Consider the following 26,331-nt stretch of genomic DNA (forward strand, 5'->3'; position numbering starts at 1 on the left):
TTAGTTTTAGTTTTTTTTTTTAAAGAATCTTAGCATGTGGGGCAACTGGGTGGCTCAGTGGGTTAAACCTCTGTCCTCAGCTCAGGCCATGATCTTAGGCTCTCTGCTCAGGAGCCTGCTCCCCACCCACCTCCCCCCACCCCCACCTGCTGCTCTGCCTAGTTGTAATCTCTGTCAAATAAATAAATAAAATCTTCAGAGGAAAAAAAAAAAAGAATCTTAGCATGTGATGAATCAGTCTTAAAGAAACCTTTCAACTCAACTATTATATTGATGAATTACATTTTTTTTCCTGGATTAAAAATGGCAATCTTATTTGTTTACCAGATTATAAGGTTTAGAGTCCTTGCACTTTCATTTTGGACACCTGTATTGGATACCTGAAGGAAATAACTTCAGCTTAGGTTATGGTAATATTTTATAACAGAAATTTAAAAAAATTACCCAAGCATTAGCTTACATTTGAAATGTTAATATTTAATTTAAAAATCAAATTGCAATCCTGTGAGTTAAGCATTAATTAAGTTAAAAATATAATAAAAACAATGATCATTATAAAGATTCCAGGCATTATAAGGAACCTTCAAATACATCTTTAAAAAAGAAAAGTAAAAAAGTTTAGCTACAACACAGACTGTCAGTCTTTCATTATCCTAATACGGCTTTTCTGAACAAATAATTGCTTAGAGACAAAATTTTGAAGATATTTTATTCAAAACTCTCCATCTAGGAGAAAAGACATATATCAATGTTTACACATGCTTTAATAACTTATTTCACTGTACAACTTACATCCTGTATCACAGTACAATAAACCAGCAAAGAAAATAATCAGTACTCCTTAGTATCATCTCACCTAGAAAGCACTGAGTAAGGGGTACAACAAGGTGTTATCTGTAAATTCTTTCATGACTAAGCCACAGAGGGCCAGTCATCCAGTACCATTTGTGTCTATAAATCAAGATGTCTATACTTTTCCGATCAGTGATGTGAAAGGCTAATTAGGACCTTTCAGAAAAGAACATGTTGGTTTTGGTTTAATTTGGTGAGCAACAGCAGAGGGGCTTTGTCACTTCTATCCCTTTCTTATAAATATTTTTCCCTTTTGTGTAGCTTCCACAGTTTTAAATAAAAATATTTTTGATGCTTGTATATACTATTCTGTCAAAACTATTCTAGTGCAGAATTATATTAATCAGTTATTTTATAGCTAGCAAAATGGTCCAAACACATTAAGGAAACACAAGAAATTGATCACTTAGTTTTTGCCCAAGTAGCACCTAGTAAAATAGCACATCAGTAAAGTTCTTCCTGCTTTCCTCACGTGATGCAGGCAAAGAAACCTGCCAACTTAAAAAATATGGGCAGAAATAGAAGAAGAAAAAGGACAAGATATTATTCTCTGCTCCTGAAAAAAAGATCTTACTAGTTAGTACATTCTCTATTGCATTCTATAATCTTGGGAGTCACAACTGCCAAATCAGGGTGAGAATCTACAAGAGGAAAATAAGATAAAAATGACTGACTAGTGTAATCTGTACTTCTTCTAAGTCATTATATTTTTCAAGAAAAAAAAAAGGCACAGGAGGTACACATTTCAATTTGGCTCAAAAATAATAAAAATTTAAATAGTTGGCAATAACTATTAAAACATAAAATCCAATTTCCTCTCTTTTCTTTGACAGAGCTCAACAAACAAGTACACAAACAAACACACACGCTGGCTATAGTTCACCACAATCCATGTATAGCATGACGTTTTTACACAGACTGAACCCTAAGGTCTACTAAAGTCTATAAAGTAGGATCTAATAATTGATTTGAATTAAACATCTGCCTGCTCAATATATTCTTCCTAAAACTTAACCTATGTTCAAGGAACACCAAGAGATGAAAAGACAACTAGTATTTTATCTGTGAAAACTAACTCAGATTTCACTGTGGTACATGTAAACCATGAATTGTAAGTTTCAAACAACAGTAGTTGTGGTCAAGTTTATACTCCATTACGTATCTTTAAAAGATAGCAATAACATTTACTATGACTGTAAACCTAAGTCTGTATCCCAGGATAGCACATCTAGGGAAAGATGCATCCATTATAACAACACACCTGACATCCTCTTACAAGCTTGTGACAACTGTAGTGTAACTAACTTTAACTGCATTGCCGAGCAGGGCTCTAGGACATGACCCGAGGGAATGATGTTTCCCACACCACCAAGTTACTTCAGCAGCAGTCATGACTGTGACGAAATATACTTAACAAGTTACACATTTAAAAAGTCATTAGAACATCTCGTTCTTGTACACTAGTATAGAAAGGTCTTCCAAAGATAAACGAGTGTAAGCCTGGTTTAATTTTCTCAGCTAGAGCCATTATTATGTTAAGGTCGCCCTCTGCTGTTAAATCAAGGTCTATCTTCAGATTCCGTAGAGATTTAAAGGGCTTTTTCCCCTTCTGCCTATAAATAATGAAGAAAAAAAATTTATATTTAAAAATATAGAAAATGTCCCAAAGGAACAAAACAAAACACAATGCACAAAGGTTTTCATTCCATGTGGTTTCACTTACGTATCATCTTCTATATATTTTATTAGTGTCAAGGCTTTTCTGTGAAGGACGAGTAGAAACTGTGCAAGGAAAGTACTCCTGAGTGACAAACCAGGTTTCAAATGAAAAACCTACAGGAAAATGAAGCACTTTAATAAATTATTTGCTCCAATTCTTCTTATACAGCATGTTTTCATCACAGTGTTGACAACGTCTGGCAGATAACACACATTAGAGTAGTTCTCCACAACCATTTGCCCTGATGCCCCAACAGGAAGTAGATTCTATCTAGAGCAATCACGTTTTTCTGAAGTCATCTATTTTATCTTTGAAAATGAACTCAAATTTTGCATCCTACCTCAGAACACATCCCTATTTACTTTATTATTAAGAATCATGACATGGGGGGGCGCCTGGGTGGCTCAATGAGTTAAAGCCTCTGCCTTCGGCCCAGGTCATGGTCCCAGGGTCCTGGGATGGAGCCCCGCATCAGGCTCTCTGCTCGGCGGGAAGCCTGCTTCCCTCTCTCTCTCTCTGTCTGCCTCTCTGCCTATTTGTGATCTCTATCAAATAAATAAATTTTAAAAATCTTAAAAAAAAAAAAAAAAAAAGAATCATGACATAGGGTACCTGGGTGGCTCAGTTGGTTAAGAAGCTGCCTTCCACTCAAGTCATGATCCCAGGGTCCCGGGATTGAGCCCCATGTCGCGTCCCCTGCTTCTCCCTCTGCCCCTCCCTTGGCTTGTGCGATCTCTGTATCTCTCAAATAAATAAACAAAATATTTTTAAAAAATCATGATGTAGGGGCGCCCAGGTGGCTCAGTCTTAAAGCATCTGCCTTCGGCTTAGGTCATGATCCTGGGGTCCTGGGATCAAGCCCTGCATCGGGCTCCCTGCTCAGCTGGAAGCCTGCTTCTCCCACTCCTACATACCCATCTCTGCTTGTGTTCCCTCTCTCGTGGTGTCTCTCTGTCAAATAAATAATTGAAATCTTTAAAAAAAAATCATGTTGTTATTTACTTTCATTTGTTTCATTACATATTTAACTTTTTCTGCCCACATCTCCAAATAAAACTGAAGCTCCCAAAAGTTGAACCATGCTTATAGACCAAGGATTTGAGATATTCTTCTCTCTCTACTACTGGGGGTAAGGGTACATGTGTAGTGGTAGAATGCTTTTATTCAGCTTGAGAAGCATGACATTAATTGCATGACTATGAATAATCCCTGAATTATGCAATATGTCACAGACCACATAGACCTGGATCTAAAGTTATGAGTTAATCTAAGGACCTCATCATTTCAAAGCTACCTCGATTATACTGCTTCCTGGCCTGGTCCCCAGAATATTATGACAAAGCTGTTATATTAAGAAATAAGGCCCATATAATGTATAATTTCCTTCAAGTGTTAAATAGATATTTTTCAAAAGAATGAGACAATAGCGATGTTATTATTTCAGTATGAGTATACTGTTTTAAAGACATTTTGGCTCAATTAAGGTATATAAAAAATATTCTCCCTTCCCCAAAAGAGTGATAAGTTAGTGGTTGGAATTAAAACATTATTTGACTAGGATATATTGCAAATTTCATTGTTAATATATAGGCTACACCCATTAGCAATTCAAAAGCAGCAGCATGTAGACACTTTAGAAAGACCTGAAACATTACAAAAAGATAATGGCTTAAAAAAATAATGACTTAATTCTATTATGTTACATATATAATGTGGTATACATTAGAAATGTCGTATACATTAGAAATGTAGAAATGCAATGTAGTATACATTAGAAAACATATCATATCATTCATTTTGACAATCTCAGGTTTAACATTTACCTGATCCAGGAAGGCTTTTACTAAGGTGTCTCTGTGTAAGACATCTTGAAAAATATTCCTATGAAGAAAACAGCCCAAATGTTGAAATGGCTACTTTCCAAAATCCCTCACTCCAGCCAATAAATTAAATTCTTAGAAATGAAATATTACATATAAACATATTTATGAAAATTGTATGTGTGTGTATATACATATGTATATAAATATAAATATATTTGGAAATAATAAATATATACTAATTTTAACTCAAGGATACACTTGTGTTTTACTGGAGTTTGTCAAGCCACTATGTCATTATTTTTCTCTTAAAGATATAAACAGTCCCATGGGGTGCCTGGGTGGCTCTGTGGGTTAAAGCCTCTGCCTTCGGCTAGGGTCGTAATCCCAGGTCCTGGGATTGAGCCCCGCATCCGGCTCTCTGCTTGGCGGGGAGCCTGCCTCCTCCTCTCTCTGCCTGTCTCTCTGCCTACCCATGGTCTCTGTCTGTCAAATAAATAAATAAAATCTTTAAAAAAAAAAAAAAGATATAAACAGTCCCAAGAACAGCACAGTAAGTCGCTATCAATCTATCTTTGAACCGTCGCCTTATAAAAAAATGTTGAGAGCCTTAGAGAATAAATATGATTACTAATTCCTGCCATCTCAAAAAAAATAAAACAACAAGAAAAATAAACACCATCACCAGCAAAACCCAAAACAAAAGGTTAACTTATGTTATAGTAACTTGTAATACACTGTTCAGGAAGAAAAAAATAAAAGGCTAAATGCTAAGAGATATTCAAGTGGGATTAAGGAACATCGTGACCACTGAGTTATATCAACAAACCTATCACCAGGGGAGTTACATGAAATAACTACTCAGGAAAGTGTTATCTACCTTGACGATGATCAGAATAAGAAATTAAGACATAATACATCCCAGAGATAATGTATCTCTAACACACCATAAGGTAAGCAATTTTTCACTGAAAATGGTAGGGATTATCACTGAACTGACAAGAAAGGCAAACAAAGAGGGGTATGTGCATAGAGAAATAGGAAAGTACCTAAAATTTCCTACTCTAGGAAATGGGTGTACCAAATTACAGAAGAAGGAAACTGATGAAAAAAAAATGCAGCAATGCATGATTACTAGCTGGCAGCACTCCTTTTCACTGTCTCTGTCATCAGTGAATCAGATGAAGTGACGCGTTAAAAAAGTTTATTTCCAGTGACTCACTTTTCATGTAGTGGCAGTGAGTGAGATTATTTTTAGAAGTTAAAGTTAAAACGATCTTAAAAATATTTAATATTGCTTAAAGAAAACTAAAAAGTAAAATAGATATGTAATAGGTAAATTTAATATACAATCTAATGGTAGAATATTATTTTTGGACAATTTCATGTTCAGAAAATTTACTTTGGAGTTGTAAATAAGTTTTAAAAATTAATGACTTATTTTTTTTTATCATCAGTAAAAGAAGACTAGCTGGCAAATCGAAGTCTGTCAAATCAGTGAAGCAATCAAACACAACTGGTTAAAATGAGTAAGAAATGCTAAAAGCATACACATACTTCTTCTAAAAAAATAAAAATAAAATTACTAGATGGTAAATTCATTCTAGAGTTAACTAAATTCCCTAAGAATGAGCTCTGAAGTAACCACAAAAAGGGGAGAAAATACTGAACACTTCATGAAAGAAGAAAATGCTTGAAAGCATGGATTAGTTTTGAGAATTCCTACACATGTACCACAATTACCAATACTTGAAAAACTTGTCACCCAGATACAAAACAGAATTCCGGTTTTGACTAATTCATTTCCTAAACTAATTTCCTTCACACTTTCCACGGAACCCACAAAAACAGTGGAGAGCTGGAAAGAGATGGTCCTAACGATGCGTTCTTTCTTGACTTAGAGACATGTGAGGCTGGGGATCCCGCGGATGGGGTGTTCCTTTTCTATGCTTTCGGTCAACATCTTCTGTGTGACTATTGGTGCTCTGCATGTCCCGTGGCTCAGCTTCCAATGTTTCTTACAAATACAGGACAGGGTTGCTGGCTCCAATTTTATTGCTGCTTTATACACTCAAACAAGAATTAGCACAGTTAACATTCATTGAGCACATTATATGTGCTGGGCACTCTAAATTGATTAAAGAGAACCATCAGGATATACTGCATTTCTTCTCCTGATTTAGAACCTAAGTATTTGGTTTGGGTTTTATAATTCTTTTTATCATTTTCCCTCTCTCTAATTGGGCCCTCTTTCAACATTTTATCATTACTTGTTCTTTATTTAATTTACTGATCAGACTTTATGAATAAAAAAATGAAAAACACAACATAAAATGCAAATAAAAGAATGCTCTATAAACATATTTTCACAGTTCTGTTATATTCACATATCAAGATAAAAAAGACTCAGAATTATTTCTTTGGTTTAGATAACAAGCCTTTTAATGGCTCTTACATATTAGACTGTAGGCAATGTAAGTGTTGGGTCTCTATATTAGACAGTCCAACCTTACCAGCACCTATTACCATGCCTAGGGCCTCAATGTATATTTGTTATGTAACTCCTTGAATATTTACTTTTAGGGACTAATCTAACCTATCTCTGCAAAACATAATTATATTAAGAAAAATAGACATCTAAGGAAAAAAAGGCAAGCTTAACCAAATTATTTCTTCGAGCATAATTCTCTTAGTAGTATTTCCTTCCTTTCAAACACAGGCTTTTGTTTTTACTCATAAAAGGTACAATTTCATAACACTGTTTAACAACAGTATCATTACATACAGATCTGGAGTGAAGCTTTCGTCTGTACAGATGATAGTATCCTGAGCCATGTCTTCTTCTGAAGTGGCTCTCCAGAACGCTGTCAGCTCAGACCTCATGTATCTACGCTGATTATAAATATGTTCATGACATGGTGGCATCTGCTTGACAGTATTGACGTCCACATCTATGTGTGTGGTGGGATAGGGAGCATACATGACTTGCCGGAAGGGGAGCACAAAGCTTCCAGTTGAATCCTGTCATAATGAAAAGAAAATTTACTCTCTTTTATGCCAAAAGATATGAAGAATTATTTTTTAATTAGAAAAACTGGCTTTCCCAAGTCCATCTCTGGAAGTTTACCTCAGGAAATTAGTCACGATCGTGTGCAAAAGTTTTAGTGATATGTGCACTACAGCATTGGTTTAAACAGTAAAATACTAGGTGCCTCGTTAGCGCAGTAGGTAGCGCGTCAGTCTCATAAACAGTAAAATACTAGAAAATAAGCTAAGCAGCAAAAAAAAAAAAAAAAAAAGTGCTTAAATAAATGAAAATGTTTTTTGTTTACTTGCTAAAAATTAATTTGAAGTTTATGTATTGATATAGAAAGATTTTCATAACATATTGTGGAAAATGGAGGTTAATATATGTGGAGGTGGCAGGGAGTTGTGTCAAAGATACATACAGAATAGAAAGATGAGAAAGATATATGCCAAATCCATGCCAATAGTGGTTATTCATTGGACTATGAGATTATGGGGAACTTTATTTTCTTCTTGATTATTCACATGTTTTTTTAAATCTCAATGAATATGTATTTTTATAAGTAAAAAATGGACTTCTTTCCAGGTATTGTCATGTAGGCAGTTAAATACCATGTAAGAAGTATCTACTGTGTATGAAGCATGGTGGTATTGGTTACGAATACAAGAGAGGCTAGTTTAAATTTTTTACTCTTCTAATGCTGTAGTACACATCTTTATAAGTCAGTCTTTCCCCTTATACAATTGTTTCCCTAGGATGGAATTCCAGAAGTAGAGATAGTAGGTTAAATGTCTGAACATTTTTAAGGCTCCTGACATATAATGGTAAAGTATTTTCTGAAAGGCTTAACAATTTATACATGTACAGAAAACTGCTAAATATTTTTTCATTAAATTATAGCTTCAAGTCTTCCTCTACGCATCTCGTAGAGGTCATTTTCACGGATAAAATTACATAATTAAATAAGAGGGTGCTGAGGAAATAAAAGTACTAAGTACCCTATTATGTCTGATAAAAAGAAATTCTAATTTTCATATTTGTGCAATTCAAATTGGAAATGAGTTTTCCTTAAGTAGTTTCTGTATTTAAATATTTAAACATTATTCTAAGCTCAGAGCATGCACACTACTGAAAATGCAAAAGCTGATTATAATTTTTATTTGCAACACTTTTTAAATATATTTTTTTCCCTTTGCTATGCCTAGATTCTCAAGAAAGCATTCACGATGAATCACATAAGCATTAGGAAATCTACTTTCTCACATCTTTTGACTATAATTGAAATATCAATGATAGATTCAGTAAAGAGTCTTCCCTGTAATTACTGAAAATAATTGCTAACTTACACATATCTGCTTTGCTCCCTGAAAAGTGGACTCAATTAGTTAGAGAAAGACAAGTACCATATGATTTCACCCATATGTGGAATTTAAGAAAAATAAACACCCTCCCAAATCCAGACAAACCTAAAAGCAGACTCTTCTTTTAAATCTTTTTTTTTTAAAGATATTATTTGACAGAGAGACAGAGATCACAGGTAGGCAGAGAGGCAGGCAGAGAGAGAAGGGGAAGCAGGCTCCCCACTGAGCAGAGAGCCTGACACGGGGCTCAATCCCAGAACCCTGAGATCATGACCTGAGCCAAAGGCAGAGGCTTAACCCACTGAGCCACCCAGGTGCCCCTAAAAACAGACTCTTAACTACAGAGAATAAAACGATAGTTACTAGAGGGGAGGTGTGTGGAGGTGTAAGACAGCGAGTGATTAAAGAGTACACTAATCACGATGAGCACTGAGTAACGTATAGAATTGTAGGATCACTATATTGTATACCTGAAATTAATATAATGCTGTATGTTACCTATACTGGCATTAAAAAAAAAAAAGAAAATGAAAAGCAGACTCAAGTAAATAAAAATTTTTTTTAAATAATTAAAAAATACACACATGTGAATATATATCTGTGATTTGTTCAAATTCTATACACAGTTCTTGAAGACAGGAAGCAGTTTAAAATTTTCTTTCAATAAATGATACAGTACATAAACAAAAAATGCTAATGAAAATTCAAACTCTTTTCAGTTAAAAGAAAAAAAGTACCCATTTTTGATGTACACTTGATTCAAGCACATATTAAAAACAAATAATCCTGAGATCCGACAGGCAGCTATAGGAAACCAAAGAGAAACACACAAAAAGATACTCTAAGATGTTTTACTCATACTAATTATAAATCTGTAAGACATATACTCAATGCTCAGTTCCTTGGCATATAAACATGAGATGTACTACATGCTAACACTCAAAATAAATTTATAAAGAGTGTCAAAAATGATTTTAAAAAGTTGCTTTCAGTTTGACAAATGGAAGTTATACCTTTAGCAGACCTTGTACAAAGAGCCCTGACTCGTACTTAAATGATGATTCTGCTTCACATAATCTGGAACATTTTCTCTCTGCTGGAGTCAGAAAAAGGCATAATGTTCTGACTATCTGTAAAAGAAAATATTTTAGAATTAAAATAGGGAGTTAAAGGCCACTGGTTTGCTTATGAAAGAAATGTGAATAGAAACTTCAACTATTACTGTCAAAATACATCCTGAGAAGAAAGTATTCCTTAGTCACCTTCAGGAGTCCATAGGACATCACAGTTGTTGCTTAAAATAGGAATTCTGTGGTCAAGTAAGTTCGGGAAATGCTGGTAAATGCACTGTATGATATTTCAAAACCTTTAGTGTTTATGTATTGTGACCTTCCAGATGACAAATATAATATGCATACTATAGTCAACATATTTGACCACGGAACCCTTATCTCACTAAGAACTAATGACTTAATTATTGATTTTATCTCCATAGAGTAGTAACTACTTTTCAAACAAACAATTCTGGACAAGAAAACTAAATGCAGTTAAATTAGGCAGAATTATGGCTCCTGTTGAATGGTGAAATCCCACTATAATGAATATTAGGAGTCTTCAAATCCTCCAATAGAATGAGAATTAATTCTATCAAATTCAATTTAAAGTAAGCAAGCCATTGGTTGGGGCTTGGAAATCTATAATTCTAACAGGATTTGATCTATAGCTCTATTAGGAAAAGTAAAAAGCCATTTAAGTATGTTGGAATTCAGACTATGTTCAGATAGTTTTTCATTATAGAGTGATGGCAACCGTTTCATATTAAAAAAATAAAAAACAAGCAATTATGCCAGAAGAGGATGTGGGATGAAAAAAGTGTTTTAAAAACAAAAAGCCCCTCAGGGAGCCTGAGCGGCTCAGTCAGTTAAGCGTCTGCCTTCTTAAGCGTCTGCCTTCTTAAACGTCTGCCTTTTTAAGTGTCCGCCGGCTCAGGTCATGATCCCAGGGTCCTCCGATAGAGCCCCACATCGGGCTCCCTGCCCAGCAGGGAGTCTGCTTCTCCCTCTGCCCTTCCTTGTGTGCTCAGTCTCTCTCTCAGATAGTCTCAAAAAAATAAAAAATCTTAAAAAAGTTAAAAATAAAATAAAATAAAATAAAAACAGAGAGCCCCAACCACAGAGCCGCCTTCTTTCAAAAAGCTACTGGGAAGTCCTTCTGTGAAATCCAAAGGCTGTAGGTGACACAGATAGAAACCTACCTTCTTGGGGTAACAAATATAATAATAAATTGCTAGACCAATAAAGAGGTATACTAACCTCTCATAAATGGATGTATGAAAAATGTAATTTTGGTAAATTAAGGATCAGGCAAGCATACAGGGTAGCTTATTAAAAGAAAAAAATACAAATGAATTTGTCAAGGACATAATTATTCCTAAGATAATTCCTGTGTAAAACATAAAAAAGAAAAATCAGGTTTGCTTAAATTGATAGATAAGTGCAACTTACCTCTTTCTAATTAACAGTCAGTGAAGAAAAGTACAAAATCCCTTAGTTTTTGCCTAATGCTTGGAAAGATTCTGTTTCCCTCTCCCTCTGGCCCTCCTCCTGCTTGTGATGGCTCTCTCTCTCAAATGAATAAATAAAATCCCCTTTTTAAAAATAAATTTATTTATTTATTTATCTGAGAGAGTAAGAATAAGAGAGGGAGTATGAGAAGGGGAGGGTCCGAGAGGAAGCAGACTCTCCTCTGAGCAGGACTCAATCCTGAGACCCCAGGATCATGACCTGAGCCCAAGGCAGTTGTTCAACCAACTGAACTACTCAGGTGCCCCCAAATGAATAAATAGATCTTAAAAAAAAAAGGTACATGGTTATTATCCTATTTATTAGAAGAGATGTCAGAAAACAGAAGACAAATATTTTTTAAAAATACCTTATTGTAAGAAATTCTTAAAACTATACAATACTGAGAACTGTATAATATTTATGAATTATCAAAATGAAATGGATAAATGATTTCCTATTTAAGCAGTTGAACTTATTTTTGTCACAGGGTGTCACACAGTAATTTAGCCAAACTGTATTACCTCCTTATACTATTAGATTGTCTTGACTGCAAGCTAACTTTTAAATTATAATCCATGATATGTTAGCAGCATAAAGAAGTCAGATTATTGGCCAGATTATAAAATAAATTACCTTATTTACTTTTTCTGCACTGCTACCTACGACGACAGAACAGCCACAGGTTTGCAAGTGTGAGCTAATGGCACTGCAAGGAGAAGGAAAAAGATGAAAAAACACTGCCAGTAAAAATGTCACAAACTAAAACAAACAAACAAAAAAGGGCAAGTGAACTTCAAACAACTGAGACTAGCTTGATGAATGCCAAGCTACAAGAAAAATGCCATCTCTTATTTCCTATAGTACTTTACATTTTCCTCAGGCCTTTCACAGAGATTCTCCCATTTGAACTTAAAACCCAGTTAGTAAAATATTACCATTTTATAGTGAAAGAAACTGAGGTGTAGAGAGGTTAAGTGATTTATTTAAAATCAAATGGGATTAAAAGTAATTATATGAATGGCTGACAGGCAGCAGAATCAGCACTGAAGTGCTTCTGAGTCAAGCTATGTAAAGCTTCTAGATTAAAAACACTCACGTCTCTGAGATTCTCTGAGGAAAACTCTATGGACATAAGAAGCAAATGCTTTATCCTTTCATTTCTCATTGAAAAAAATAAAATTTCACAATATTCTTTAATTGTAAAGAAACACTAAGGTAGAAAATGAGATTATACATGCAGAGAGAGCATTTAGTATAGAGACTGACTCACAGGCACCTGATAAATTTTGGCTGTTATTATTGTTACTACATTTTCCTTCAAAGAAAGAGAAATACAAAATGTCAGCTATTATGTACTTATATGTTACAGGCGCTGTTTTTATGCTTAAAATGATTTATCTCATTCAATTCTTACAACAAATCATATGAAGTAGATACTATTATTATTCCTATTTTACACATGAGGAAATGGGGGCACAGAGACTTCAGGTAGCTTGCCCAGGTTCACAGAGCAATAACCCAGGGAGTCTGGTTTCAGGGCCCACACTCTAAAGTACTAAAATCTGCTGAAAGAGAGAAGGATCAGAAAAAATACAATTAATTTTCTTTTCTAGTCCTAAATAACTTAATTCCATACAAACGAAATTTAATTTGTAAGGGTTCTGTGATATTGTGATTTTATATATGGCCTTCACCCACAGTACCCCAAACCCTTGGAATTTCCCAAGTGTAGGAAATGATAGATATACCTTTGTTATGTTAATGAGGCAACTTTGGGAAAGCACTTAGGATGGGGACTGATTTGCAGGTGGAGCCAACCATGTGACAAGGGTTAAAACTTTCAGTCCCTCCCCTTAACTTCTGGGGAGGGAAAAGGGGCTGGAGGTTATCTCCAACGGCCAATAATTTAATCAATCAGGCCTATGAAATGAAGCCTCCATGAAAACCTAAAAGGAAGGAGTTTGGAGAGCTTCTGGGTTAGTGAACACGGGGATCTCGGGAGAGTGGTATGCCTGGAGAGAGTACGGAAGCACTTCACTCTTTTCCCAGACCTTGTCCTAGGCATCTCTTCCATCTGGATGCTCATCTGCATCTTAGATTCTATCGTTTATAATAATTAAGTAAATGAAATGTTTGAGTCCTGTGAGCTGCTCTAGCAAATGAATGGAACCCAAGGAGGGGGCTGTAGGAACCTGATTTATGGCCAATTGGTAAGAAGTCCAGGTAATAACCTGGAATTGTTCCTGGTGTCTGAAGTCCAAGGAGGGGATGGGTGGGACGTTCAATCTGTTGCCAGTCAATCAGATTGGTGTCAGGGGGGTAGAGGAGACACAGTCTTGTGGGACTGAACTCTTAACCTATGGAATCTGACACTCTCTCCAGGCAGAGAGTGTCAGAACTGAATTAAATTGCAGGACACTGACTTTGTATCTATAACATTGTTTGTAGGGAACCCCCTCGATGCTGAAAGTGGGTCAAAGAACTCTCTTCAGTTTTAGTTTCAGCTTTAATGAGAAGTAAAGTAAGAAACCAGAACCAAACAAGAGACCAAGATTTCTTGCTGGGACACTGTGGAAACTCAGCTTCCTTAAATATTAAAAGAGTAACATCAAATGTATCACAGACATGTCATAAATGAAAAAATAACACAAAGCTAAGTAATAGTTTAAGTATGCAACACTGTTCCTAGAATAATTTGGGTAGCTAGTCTCATTGTTTTCATCCTTCCAAATTGTGTCATAGGTGAGCCTAAGATTTCTACCTGCTTTATCCATCTCTTACAAAAAGAAACAAAATCCTTACTTGAGAAGAAAGCCTTCATGACAGCTGTCACCAATATCATCATCATTGAGCACTGTGTCAGCTATCTAAAACACACAAAAACAACAACAAAGTTATTCTGGCTATACTACAGCATTGAAATAACACTCTTAAATACACAAGTTTTCTGAAGTCTGGGTTCAATATGACACATTGCCCTCATTTCTAAAGCATCAAGAATCCCAATAAAACAACCTCTGTGCACTCTATAAACTAGAAGAACAAATGTGAAAACTGGTCAGGCAGGTTAAGCAATAATTTTGACAAGAATAACTTCCTCTTGTGGGCTGTCAGAATCAGGAGACTAAACTTAATGACAAAGTCAGAAAGAAACAAGAATAATTTTCCTAAATATTTCTCTACACACACAGAGTGTGTGATTCAAAATGCCAACAAATGATTAAGAAAACTAGATTAGTGAATGTCAATAAACTTGTGCTAACCACCACTGAATGGAATACTGCTTTGTTACAAAAAGTATCGCACTAAATACTGATTGCTTCTATAAGGTCTGGAATTCTCCTACTTCTAAGAAATACAAAAGTAGTGAAATAAAACTAAATAAATGTAATTCTGCCACAACTATCACTGACCAAAAAAAAGCCTCTGTTTGGCTATAAAACTCAGGGTTTTATATGTGTTTGCTAAAGAGGCTGATACTTCATATGAACAGTATATATGACAAAAAATGCATACTACTAAAATTAGAATACTACTAATATACCTAACAGTAATATAACTCAAGAGAAGTGATAAGAGGTACCATTATTCCTATTTAATAATATAAGAAAGAACTTACATCTATTTCTTCAGGAACACTGTGTGATTTCATAGATGAAAGCAGTTCCATTACAGGAATTACTTCACCAGTAAGCATTGGAATAATACTCTGACCCTGTACAAAAAAGCAAAATGAAGTGAAGAAAACTACACAATGAAGGTATTCCTGGCTTTCTGAAAGCTTGAGTTACACCACTTTGCTTTTATGAAAGACCTACATTAGTACCTGTTTTCGATAACCAAGAGAAATCTGAAGAGGATTTCTGCTTTTACCAAAAAAAAGGTGAAAAGCTAAAACAGTGTCGAGCATTTGTTTTGAAGGACCCATTACAGAAGGTGGCGCATAGCCTGAGTCCAAGGGCGGCCTGGCTGAGCTCCTGCCCTGGGAACTCTACTCAGCATCTCAGCATCAAGCTGCCTTGACTTTGGACCGTGTCTGTGAGCATCTGTGCATTAGCTTGATTTTTTTGTGCATCCATTAGTAGGATGTGTTCTAAGGTATCAGAGATGCTTAAGGGGGTTATTTTTTGGATCTGGGAACACTCAAAAACTTTTCCATATAAATTAATGGTAACCACTTCTTTATGGTCATTTCAGTGTATAACACGTTTTTACAGGAACTCTCTATTTTTGGATAGTGGGGGAAAACCTGTCTAGGATAAATGGGGCAATAAAAGAGTAAGAGCTGAAAACAAAGAACATCCTTTGATAGAAATACCCGATAACTTGTTAAAACACAGCCCCAAATAAGTCTACTACTTCAAAACATTTCTAAAGGATGTACAAACTATTTAAAACTAATTTTCACTCTTCCAGGAATGATTTTCTTTAGTTAGAGTGGAATCATTGGCTTATCACTTAGCAATCCAGCAATAATTAAATTACCATGCCAAATTTAGAAAGGATTTGCTTTGATAATTATTTGAGATATAAAAAATTCTTATTGATGCATTTTATATTTAAAAATAAGGAAAACCAACCATAAAAAATCTTAGAAGTATTCAGCAAATAACTCCCTAGTAAAGCTTGAGTCAATATATTCACAATAAGTGTTAGTACCCAGATGCAAATCAAAATCACATATATCATAAGCATCAATAAAACATACATCAAAAATACAATTTTGAAATTTGTAGTGTCTAGAATGAAACTGAAACCTCAATATGGAACATCACAGATATAGAGTGTCTCAAAGATGGGTGATCTGTCATTTATTTGGTCATTACCATCACCCCGCCCCCAATTCTTGAACCATCCTGAATATGTAAACTTTTAGAGAGAGAGATGACAAACTTCTTGTAACATATCTTAATTTTTAGCTAAACATGTTTTTAAAATCACATATTAAGAATAATCAATAATAGTTTTTTCTCACTCATCTCTCAGGAAACTATTTTGTTCAAACTTTTCACATGTGTCTTTAAATCTCAGTCATTCCTAGAGTCATTTTTTGAGTGATTATACCCAGTTTTTCAGAAACTTGGGAATTTAAATGTGATGCTGTCTGTGGAAATTTTATGCCAAGTCATAAGCCTCCTTGCATCCTATAGAAGGTTTCATTATTTTAAAAAATTCATCCTGTAGTAACCTCCAAACACAACCACTCACTGTTTCTGCTCTTTAAAAGAATTTTTTAAATGCCTGCTCACAATTACAATCAACACATGCAATTCAACAATAATGACTAGCTATAAAGTGATTTCCTTATAAAGTGATTTTATCAGATGATAGCTACAAGCTTCCAAAACTTGCACTGAATGAAGTCAGTGACTGATTCCAGACTAATGTGTCATCCCCAAATAGTATTTACTTATTCAAAATAAAATCATGCACATGATATGAGATTTGTAAGGATTAAATTATCCAAAATAAAATCATGCACATGATACAAGATTTGCAAGGATTCAATTTATCAGGCAGCTTCTTTGCAGAAAGGATAACTGTAGGAAAATATCTTCCCCTATGTTTAGGCATATATGTAGTGCCATAAACTATATCTCAGATATTTACTGTAACTGAATGCATATCCTCATCAAAGCTTAACAAAAGAACGACTACAAGCCTGAACACAGAAGAAACTCAAAAGAAAATACAGGGTTCTCTTCCTCCTGTGACTTCTCTAACTTGAACTTCTTAGCAGGACAATGTTTCCTCTTTAAAAACCTCCAGTTTGTCTAAATATACAGAAGAAGAGGATAACATTTTAGAAGAGCCCTTAAAATAAAACTTAAGAGTGGTAAATTTTTTAAGTACAGGTCTGGTTTGAAAAAAAAAAAAAAGTCCCAGGAAAAACAGAATTTTATTGGGTCTTAAATTTCTTTATTGTTAGGTAATTCTACTAACTACTCCATAAATAGTTGGTAAAAGTGCCCCCAATGCTTGGCACTCAGTGTTCATCAACCAACAAGGCCAGGCATCTCTGGGTAAAGGGAAACCTTTTCTGGTAAGTGTTAGACCTTTCCCCAGGATTACCTCCTCTGACCTGGAAGGTTATTTACAAAAATACAGATATAATAACAATTTTGTAAAGGAAGTCATTTTATAGGGTTTTGTATTTTCCTGGTTTAAGTTCTGTATATTCACAAATTTTTAGAACAGTTACTGTTTAAAGTACTATTTTGTCTTAGGCATGCTGTAGGAGAACCAGAGTAAAGACAACCCCGTCATCCTTAGACTAGAGTTCAACACAAGAAATACTGAGGGTGGCCGGAGGCAATGGGAGTTAAGGCAAAGAACTCTTTCTCCACTGGAGATTCCCCTTCAGGACATCTCTGCCCTGCAGTGAAATGGTTCGTATTTAATTTCCACAAGGGAAACCACATTGATGCAATCATGCATCTCAGACCCTGGTGCCTGTACCCTAAGGAGATACAAAGCCATGGGAAAACACAGCAAGTTTCCCAAGAGACTTCACATAACCAGAAGGCTGATCAGAAAGGTGAGGAATATCACTGGTAAACTGCAACATTAAATAGATAAAAAATAACTAAAATATAAATCATGAGTTTTAGAAATCCAGCATGAGACTTCAAGTAAATATCATGCTTAGAACTGTCTGTTTCCCCAGCTATCTTAGAGGAGTATACTCACTTCCCTCCTGTTATAACTACGTCTACGGAAATGTTTAAGAAGCAATGCCTTAAAAAAAAAATCTCATATAAAACTTAAAATTTTTACTATGAACCAGTTATTTAAAACATACTCTGGGCAAACAGAAAAAAAAAAGGTAGCAAAATTGCTGTTATTAACTTATTTAACTAAGTCTAAGATATGAAAATTTTCATCCAGTTTATTCCATTTATTTCCATAAAGGTTCTGTTCATTTTCATACTGACTCTGTCAAAATAGGATTGGTACAGCTTCAAGGCAGTAAGAAAATTAGCCCTCACTCTTCTATAGATGCATGACATGAGTTTGGTGGTGTTTGACAGTACGCAGTCTGTACCTTACCTGATCTTCCATTCTTTCCGTGCCTTCTAAGACTATCTTCTGCACATTTTCTTGCCTTTCCTGAGCAAGAGAAAATTCATTAAAATTAACAAAACACTGTGATATTTGTTTATTTTTCAAAATGTAGTTAAGTGGCAGACATGTTATTGTGTAATTCAGTTCATGAGAAAAATATTTTCCACATTAGGGCAGAAAAAAAAAGGGAGGGAGCAGGAAATTAATCCAACAAATCCATTTTCTTATAAACAATACAAAATAAAATAAAAACACCATTTTCTCTGCAGGTAAAAAAAGATAACTTATAAAATAGTCAATGTAACATGTGTGCATGGTTTCACAAAGGAAACTAATGGTTTGTACTTTTCAAATTAAGAAAGATCAAGTTATATGTATCTGGGATTTCCTGATTTAAAATGATTTTCATAAACATTTAAAATAAAAAAACAGGGTGCCTGGGTGGCTAAGTGGGTTAAGCCTCTGCCTTTGGCTCAGGTCATGATCTCAGGGTCCTGGGATCAAGCCCTGCATAGGGCATTGGACTCTCTGCCCCATCTCCCTACCTGCCTCTCTGCCTACTTGTGATCTCTGTCTGTCAAATAAATAAATATTAAAAAAAAAAAGAAAGAAAGAAAACACAGTATGCAAACATAGTAAAACACTCTTCTTCTCAAAGATACTACTCCGCCTTACTAGGAGTAAAAGCCTTACAAAACTAATAGCTATTTAACTAGTATCAAAACTGTACTAGTGTGATACTGGTACTAAAACTGTAAAGCAGAAAGGAGAGTTAAATTTGTTCTTCATGTCTGCTAAAAGTACATGAAAATATAAATATCACTAAATATTAAACTATAGCATTTAGGGGAGGAGAGTAATTTCCTCTGGCTTGACCTACAGATTTTTTTTTTTTTAAAGATTTTATTTATTTATTTGACAGAGAGAAATCACAAGTAGATGGAGAGGCAGGCAGAGAGAGAGAGAGGGAAGCAGGCTCTCTGCCGAGCAGAGAGCTCGATGCGGGACCCGATCCCAGGACCCTGAGATCATGACCTGAGCCGAAGGCAGCGGCTTAAACCACTGAGCCACCCAGGCGCCCCTTGACCTACAAAATTAAAAGGAACATCTCCTAGAAACTACTTCGTGTAACCTCCTCATTTTACAATTTTCAGAACTTGGCAAAGAAGTTAAAGAGACCAAAGGCTACATGGCCAACTGCTTATGAAACACTTGTTTTGAACTGCCTGTACCTACACACAGTATCAAGTGAAAAACAGGGTCATGCAATGCAAAAAGAGAAAAGGTTTTATAGTTAAACGTTTCCAAGACAAACCTAGACTCTAAAGTTTACTACGATATTCTCAAGTTCTCTAAGCTTTAGCTTTTACTTGTACCATAGAACTATCATCTCCTACCTTCAAGGGTTATTATAAAGACCACTGACATCAGATTACTAGAACTATCTAATAGGGCAGATCCAAGTAAGAGCTACTGTATGAAGTTAAGCGCATGTAATTTCTAAAAATTAGATATAAATGCATCAGAAGATATATTTTCAATGGCCAGGTTAGCATGATTAATACGCTCAAAAACCACTCACCTTGTGCATCCATATCCTTCCTTTCCTGATAATGTGTGTTAATCTATCAACACACACTCTGTGAAGTGGGAGGTAGAAGCTGAGTTCTGTCTGTGGAAGTATAATTGATAGACCGTATGTGCTCCTATCTCCATTCCAGTTTCCATCAAAGATTAATGAAACAATAATTACTCCTTTTTCAGACAAGACAAAAAACTTCACATCTATAGCCCCACTCTCTGCATTTCGGAGGATTTCTCCATTTAAGGTGTGGTTGGCAAGAAAAGTTATTTCTCCATCGCTGAGAAGTAGCTGTTCTGTCTTTGGAGCCCAAATATGTCTAACTCTAGGACCAAGAATATTGTCCCAGTAAGCAAAAGTAGCTGCTAATAAAGGTGATTCACCACTCAGAGCAATCTCTGTCTTGGCAACAGCTGGAGATGGTGGTGGACAGAGATTCGACATCACTGCATCCCATTTACCGTATTATCCAAATGCTCCAGGGATATCTAAATAATAACATACAAAACCAATGATTAGGTTCAGCAATTGTAAAGTCATACATCAGAAATTCAAAAGACTTGGGCCTATGTGGTTCTTTTCTTCAGTCAAAAAGGATTTGGAGAGATGCCTGGGTGGCTCAGTGAGTTAGGCCTCTGCCTTGGGCCCAGGTCATGATCTCAGGGTCGTGGGATTGAGCCCCCCATCAGGCTCTCTGCTCAGCAGGGAGCCAGCTTCCTCCCATTTTCTCTGCCTGCACTGTGCTTACTTGTGATCTCTGTGTCAGATAAATAAAAAAAACTTAAAAAAAAAAAAAGATTTGGAAACACATCCCCTACTAGAATAGACATTTGACTACCATGGCAGGTGCACACTAAATACTTGTTAATACAATGATAATCTTATAATACATAGTAACTTGTCACCTATATTCAGGGAATATACTTGAAAATCCAAAGTATTAATGATCCAAAAAAGGGTCTTTGAACATTAATACGAAATGTCATATACTAAAGCTCGTAGAATAGACCCTCACTGCCCCCAAATATCCAGTCTATGTGCAATATAATGATTGGATATTTGGTTCCTAAACCACAGCAACCAAGAGAGCAAATTGGGAAAGGGAGAACTCAGCTAGAGGCCACCATACCTGTTGTGGGTTGAACTATGTCCCCTCCCCCCACTAAATATATGCTCAAGTTCTAACCCTTTGTATTTATCAATGTGACCTTATTTGAAAATAGGTATATTCAAATTAAGATGGGGTCATACTGGATAAGGGTGGATCCTAGTTCAAGGACTGGTGTCCTTATGAAAGATTTAGAGACACATGGACGAAGAGGAAACAGGGCTATGTAAAGACAGAGATAGGAATTAGAGTGATAGGACTACAAGCCAAGGAAAGCCAAACACTGCTGAGAAGTACTGTGAGTTAAGAGATAAGGAAGAGTCTTCCTTACATCTTTCAGAGAAGCATGTCCCTACAGATACCTTATTTTGGACTTCTAGTTTTCAAAACTGTGAGAGAACAAATTTTTGTTGTTTTACATCACTCAGTTTGTGGTCCTTTGTTATGGCAGTCCTAGGAAACTAGTAAAGACACCTGACAGTAGGAACACCTTAAAGCTGTTAAAAGGTGGTGGGGGTGGGAGAGAGAAAAAGTAAAGGAAAAGAAAAAAGAAAAAGAAGAGAGAAAGAAAGGAAGAAAAAAAGACAAAAAATTTCAAAGACACAATAAGCTAGAGCCATAATAAAAAAAAAATGAGGTAACAGTACTGTTATTCTCAACAAGCTCTCTGAGTTTCAGGATACTAAAGCCCAAGACTGGTGTCTGAAATAACACTGAAACATCAAGATGAAGATAAATATGTTTAATATGCTTCTTAAATTTAAGAAAGCAGTGCAGCAGTACTAAGTTCATTACAAAGAGTTCTATACTAAATGGCTAAACTAAAAAGCTTCAGTTATTTAGAACATGTAAAGAACAAAGTGACTGAATGGATATTAGTAAAAGCCTTTCACTCTGCTAAGAAAATAGACACGGAGAGAAAAACTAACTGCCCAAGGTCACAGAGTCAAGTAAGAATCAAGGTCTCCTATAAATTTTAACCCACTGAAATCTTAACACTCGAAAGCTATATACTCTCTGTGATTTTAGTGTAAAATGTATCATTCTGGCCCAATATTAAAATTGAGGGGCGCCTGGCTGACTCAGTCAGTGAAGCATGTTACTGGATCCTGGGGTTGTGGGTTTGAGCCCCCCACTGGGTATAGAGATTACTTAAAAATAAAATGTTTTAAAAAATTGAATACGTGTATTGAAAGGCCTAAAGTGAAAAGAACCATAACAATTACATTAAAGCAAGTCTAAAATTGGGGAATCTATTCATTGTAATGATAAAGGGTAGCAATTTATAGGTGAATTATGATATACCTAACTTTGCCTATGGGACTGCTTTGGGAGGCAGCATTTGCTCTATAACGACAATTAATTTACTTAACGAATTTTATCTACATCTTGTCAAGAGAGTTCAGAGACTGCTCAAAAGCAGTGGCTTCTATTTTTAGAGTATCAGATGAGCATTTTTATCATGCATGTCAAGAATAGGTATACAGAACTTGGCAAAACACTTTATAATATGCATGTGTTGAAATGACAACGTAAAGGCAATTAATGATGTATCTTTTAGTTCAAAAATTCATTTAGGGAATATTTACTTTTTAATGTGTTATATCAACATAATAGTCTTAAAAGTACTATCCTGGACATAAACTCTCTAGCTTATTTAATTATCCACTGTTTTGAATAAAATGTAAACAGTTTACAAGATAGCAAACGGGAATGTAATTTGAATTCAAACTGTAATGATGCCATTGTCATCATTAATAATAAACTGGGGGCAAGGAGATGAGTTAACACACAGCCACAAAATTATACTGTAACATTTTCCTTTTGTTCTTTCTTTTTGGATAAAAAAGGTGAATAATCATAAGAACAATATTTTAACTCAAACATTTCATCATTATGTTGGAAATAAAAACCTTTCCTAAAATCAAACTGAGTCCCAGCGCAAAATCTGGTTGGATTATGCGAAAATTTTAAACTGTGAAAATTGAACTATTACAGACCATTAATTACATTTATATTCATTGCTATTATCATTAGAAAGAAAACAAAAGACAAGCATCATGTTGAATTGCTTAGGTTAAAATTCTTCCAAAATTAATAATTTTGAGAAATGAAATGTTACAGAGAAGTATAATAAGGAGAGCTGTAAAAATAATTTTACTAACACTTAAACTCATCATCTTTGGTGAGGAAAATCCATATACATAAATATGACTGAAAAAATTCAGGTCAAAACCAATAGTCTTATCTATATATCTACAGTAGTTGGCTACTCCAGGTTATCAAACATTAGCCATAAGAGTCTTTTGAGGGAAGCCAGGATCCAAATTGGGTGACACGGTGGCTTTCTACTCCTGTAAACAAAGAATAGGGTTCATGAGGATGTACCCAATATACTTTCTGAAAATAATCCAACATATGCAGACATTAAAGATTATATTAATTACTATCTGTTAAAACTGTTAGCAGAGTATAAGGTTCAAAGCTTTGCTTTTTCTTAAACCTTTGCTTAAAGCTAGCATCTCTTCTCCCACTGGTATTTAGAAAGTTGATTGGTCCACTGCTGTTGTAAATCCGAATTCAGACATCATAAGGCTCACAATTCTTGTAACCATGCTTTCTGTTTATTTTCTAAAAGCCCTAAAAGCAGCAGGGTCCTAAGCCAGCCCACTTTCCAAAAACAGACGCTGCCCAGGCCAACTTTAATGACAGTGAACTGTTAACACCAGACTGCAACATTTTCTAAGTTTTTATCAAAATTCGCAGATGAAATTTTTATCAGTGTTAGTCTCTCACTGATCCAAGTTTCTCACATAATAGGCAGGCTAACATACACTACTCCTTAGAACTACTTAATTAACATAGAGCCCAAGGGCAAGCTTGAAAGCTAGGAGTCCTCATTGTTTTTTGTTTTTGCTTTTTCTCCGAAAGCAAATTTTGGACTCCTAACAGAGCCAAATAAAGAGACTATTTTATCAACTTCATAAAGAGAGAAAAAAAATTTTTTTTAACACCTAGGTGTAACTTTCCTGGAGCAGGTTAGTGCTGGCTTTGGGCACAATAAGCAATGTGGTTTAGAACTTCTCTCATTTTTGTTTTAGATGTATAAAGAGTAGTCAATCAGGAGGCGATTTCCAACTAATTCAGGGCTTTCCCAGAGTGGCAGGGTTTGGCTGAGGTGCTGGCCAAAGGTATCTGTGTCACATAACCCCATCATATTTCAAGTATTCTGACTCCGTATTATTAATCTTCCATATATTCTCGCTTCTGTAAGGTTCCCAATATGTTAAAAGTTTTCTAAAGTCTGTGAAAGATGGTTATCAAACAGTCTTTTTCAAATTAAAAGTACAAATTAAATGTACAGCCAGACGTGTTGGGTCCCCTTGCTTTTCAATACAGGTGAGGGATGGAACAGTCTATCGGAACTTCTCCACTGGCCACAGGCACCGTTACTTCTCTAAGGCCTAGCAATCTCCATTGTTTCTGAAAGGGTCCTCTCTCTCGGGCAAGAGCACGACCTCCGTCTGTCTCCTGAACACGGGAGCCTGGCGGGGCAGGGGGTGATTCACATGCCGTGTGGGCACGTCAGACGTGTAATCAGTGCACTTCTTTCTGCAGCAGATCCTATCAGTCCGGTGATGCTCAAGTCATCATGGTCACTTCCTTTATGTGTAACCTCACTGCCCTGAAGCAATCAAGTCAGGACCCGCACAGTGGGAACACAACCCGTCTCGAATTGCTCCTCAAATTCACAGAGAATGGGCAATCTTTAGAAACCTGCTTTCAAATTGTGTAGCCATGTGGGATCTCCCCCCACACCTCCCCGTGCCATTCCACCCGGCTTTATCTCCGCTCAGACCCGGGCTTGGGGTTCACCGCGCCCCACCCGCCCTCTGGCCTTCCCCAGAGACAGGCTTCTCAGTGCTCGAGGCGCTTTCCCTCGAACCCGCGGCGCAGGTGGTCCGACGGGTCGGTCTGGGTCTCACACCGAGTCCCCGGGAAGCGGCCGGCTCGCGGACCGCCGGCGGGAATGAGGGCCAGAGGCCCAGTCCCCAGCCCCCGGGCTCCGTGCCGCCGCCGCCGCCGCCGGGAAGCCGGGGGCCCGGATGGAGACAACTACTAGTCACCAGCTGGAAAACCCGATGCCGGATTTCGGTCTGGGAGCACAAGCCGAGCCCTGGGGAGAGCTGCTGCCACCGCCGCGGCCCTCGCACGGTCCCTGGACCCCGACCCCAAGCAGTCGCCTGCCCGCCGGCTTCTCACTCACCCAGTCGCCAACGCCTGCCACTCAGGCGCCGCGGGCGCAGGGACCGCAACCGCAGCCCGGCCACCGCCCCGCCCCACCCCTCGCCCCGCCCCCACTCGCCCCGCCCCCGGTCCCCGCCCCTAGCGCGCGTCCCGACCCCGAACCCGCTTCACGCCTCGGTTGTTTCACGCTTGGTACTCTTCTTCTGGGTAAATTTTACCCAGTCGTTCGCCCATCACCTTCAATGAATACTACGACAGCAAGGGAGGGGAGAAACGGTGAGGAAAACAAAAGCGCACACCTCCTAAGCACACGCCTCCTGCTCTCTCTGGACCCCGCCCCCGAAAGGAAGCAACCGGGCAGCAGGGATGGTTGACGCGTCAAGCGCCATCTTTTGCGTGGGCGGAAGAAGTTGCTGCTTCGTTTTCGTTTCCTCGTGAGCCACCGTAGCTTGGTGTTGGAGTTTTCGATTTGCCATTACGTGAGCGCGCGAGGCCTGTGGAAGGGGGCGGGCCAAACTTGCTCCGTCCTTTTGTTCCATGACGTGATTCCTGAAAATGTTGAGTAAGGTGTTAGCCGAGGCAGTGCTGTTTTTAGTGGCGAGGGCTGCCTGCTCCGAGAAAGCCCAGTTGGTAGTTGCGAATGGGTTTGTTTGTGCTTGGCAGGCAGCGGGCGCTCAACAAGTGTGTGTTGAATAAATGGATTTTTTTCCTTATGGCACAATTAAGTGAGCTGTGACTCCACCCCAGGTCTGGTTAGGTAATTTCCTTTTTCCACAATACATAGTCACCGCAAGTCTGTCGTCTTCACGTTGTAAACATTTTCGTAAGCTGGATTTTCACACTTTTAAACGTCGTGTTAGTGGCACCGTGTGAACGAGTTGGGGCTTTTTAGCCTTCGGGTCTGCAAGGGTATATATTCACGCCACAGATGAATGGCACTTAACATTTTTCACACTACAAATCATACAGCACATCTTTATCAC

At 36.9% G+C, this 26,331-nt stretch overlaps 1 protein-coding gene across 7 annotated transcripts; it reads right to left on the bottom strand.

The window, feature by feature from the left end:
* Positions 1 to 695: 695 nt before the first annotated feature.
* C9orf72 (C9orf72-SMCR8 complex subunit) lies at positions 696 to 26,011 on the bottom strand. 7 transcript variants are annotated; one of them, XM_082694538.1, is made up of 12 exons: positions 25,648 to 26,011; positions 23,266 to 23,454; positions 19,993 to 20,480; positions 18,396 to 18,455; positions 14,965 to 15,060; positions 14,148 to 14,212; positions 11,979 to 12,051; positions 9,795 to 9,911; positions 7,178 to 7,413; positions 4,396 to 4,453; positions 2,576 to 2,685; positions 696 to 2,465 (listed from the first exon to the last, which is right to left on the bottom strand). In XM_082694538.1, exons 3-12 carry the CDS (start codon positions 20,434 to 20,436, stop codon positions 2,279 to 2,281), a joined length of 1,446 nt encoding a protein of 481 aa, XP_082550664.1. In that variant the 5' UTR covers positions 20,437 to 20,480; positions 23,266 to 23,454; positions 25,648 to 26,011; the 3' UTR covers positions 696 to 2,278. The 7 variants fall into 7 exon arrangements, with proteins under 7 accessions (XP_082550664.1, XP_082550662.1, XP_082550661.1 ...); XM_082694536.1 differs by having other exon boundaries at positions 25,511 to 25,656; XM_082694535.1 differs by lacking the exon at positions 25,648 to 26,011 and adding an exon at positions 25,504 to 25,608.
* Between the last annotated feature and the right edge of the window lie 320 nt (positions 26,012 to 26,331).

Source organism: Mustela nivalis (assembly GCF_964662115.1).
Source record: "Mustela nivalis genome assembly, chromosome: 13".
NCBI lineage: Eukaryota > Metazoa > Chordata > Mammalia > Carnivora > Mustelidae > Mustela > Mustela nivalis.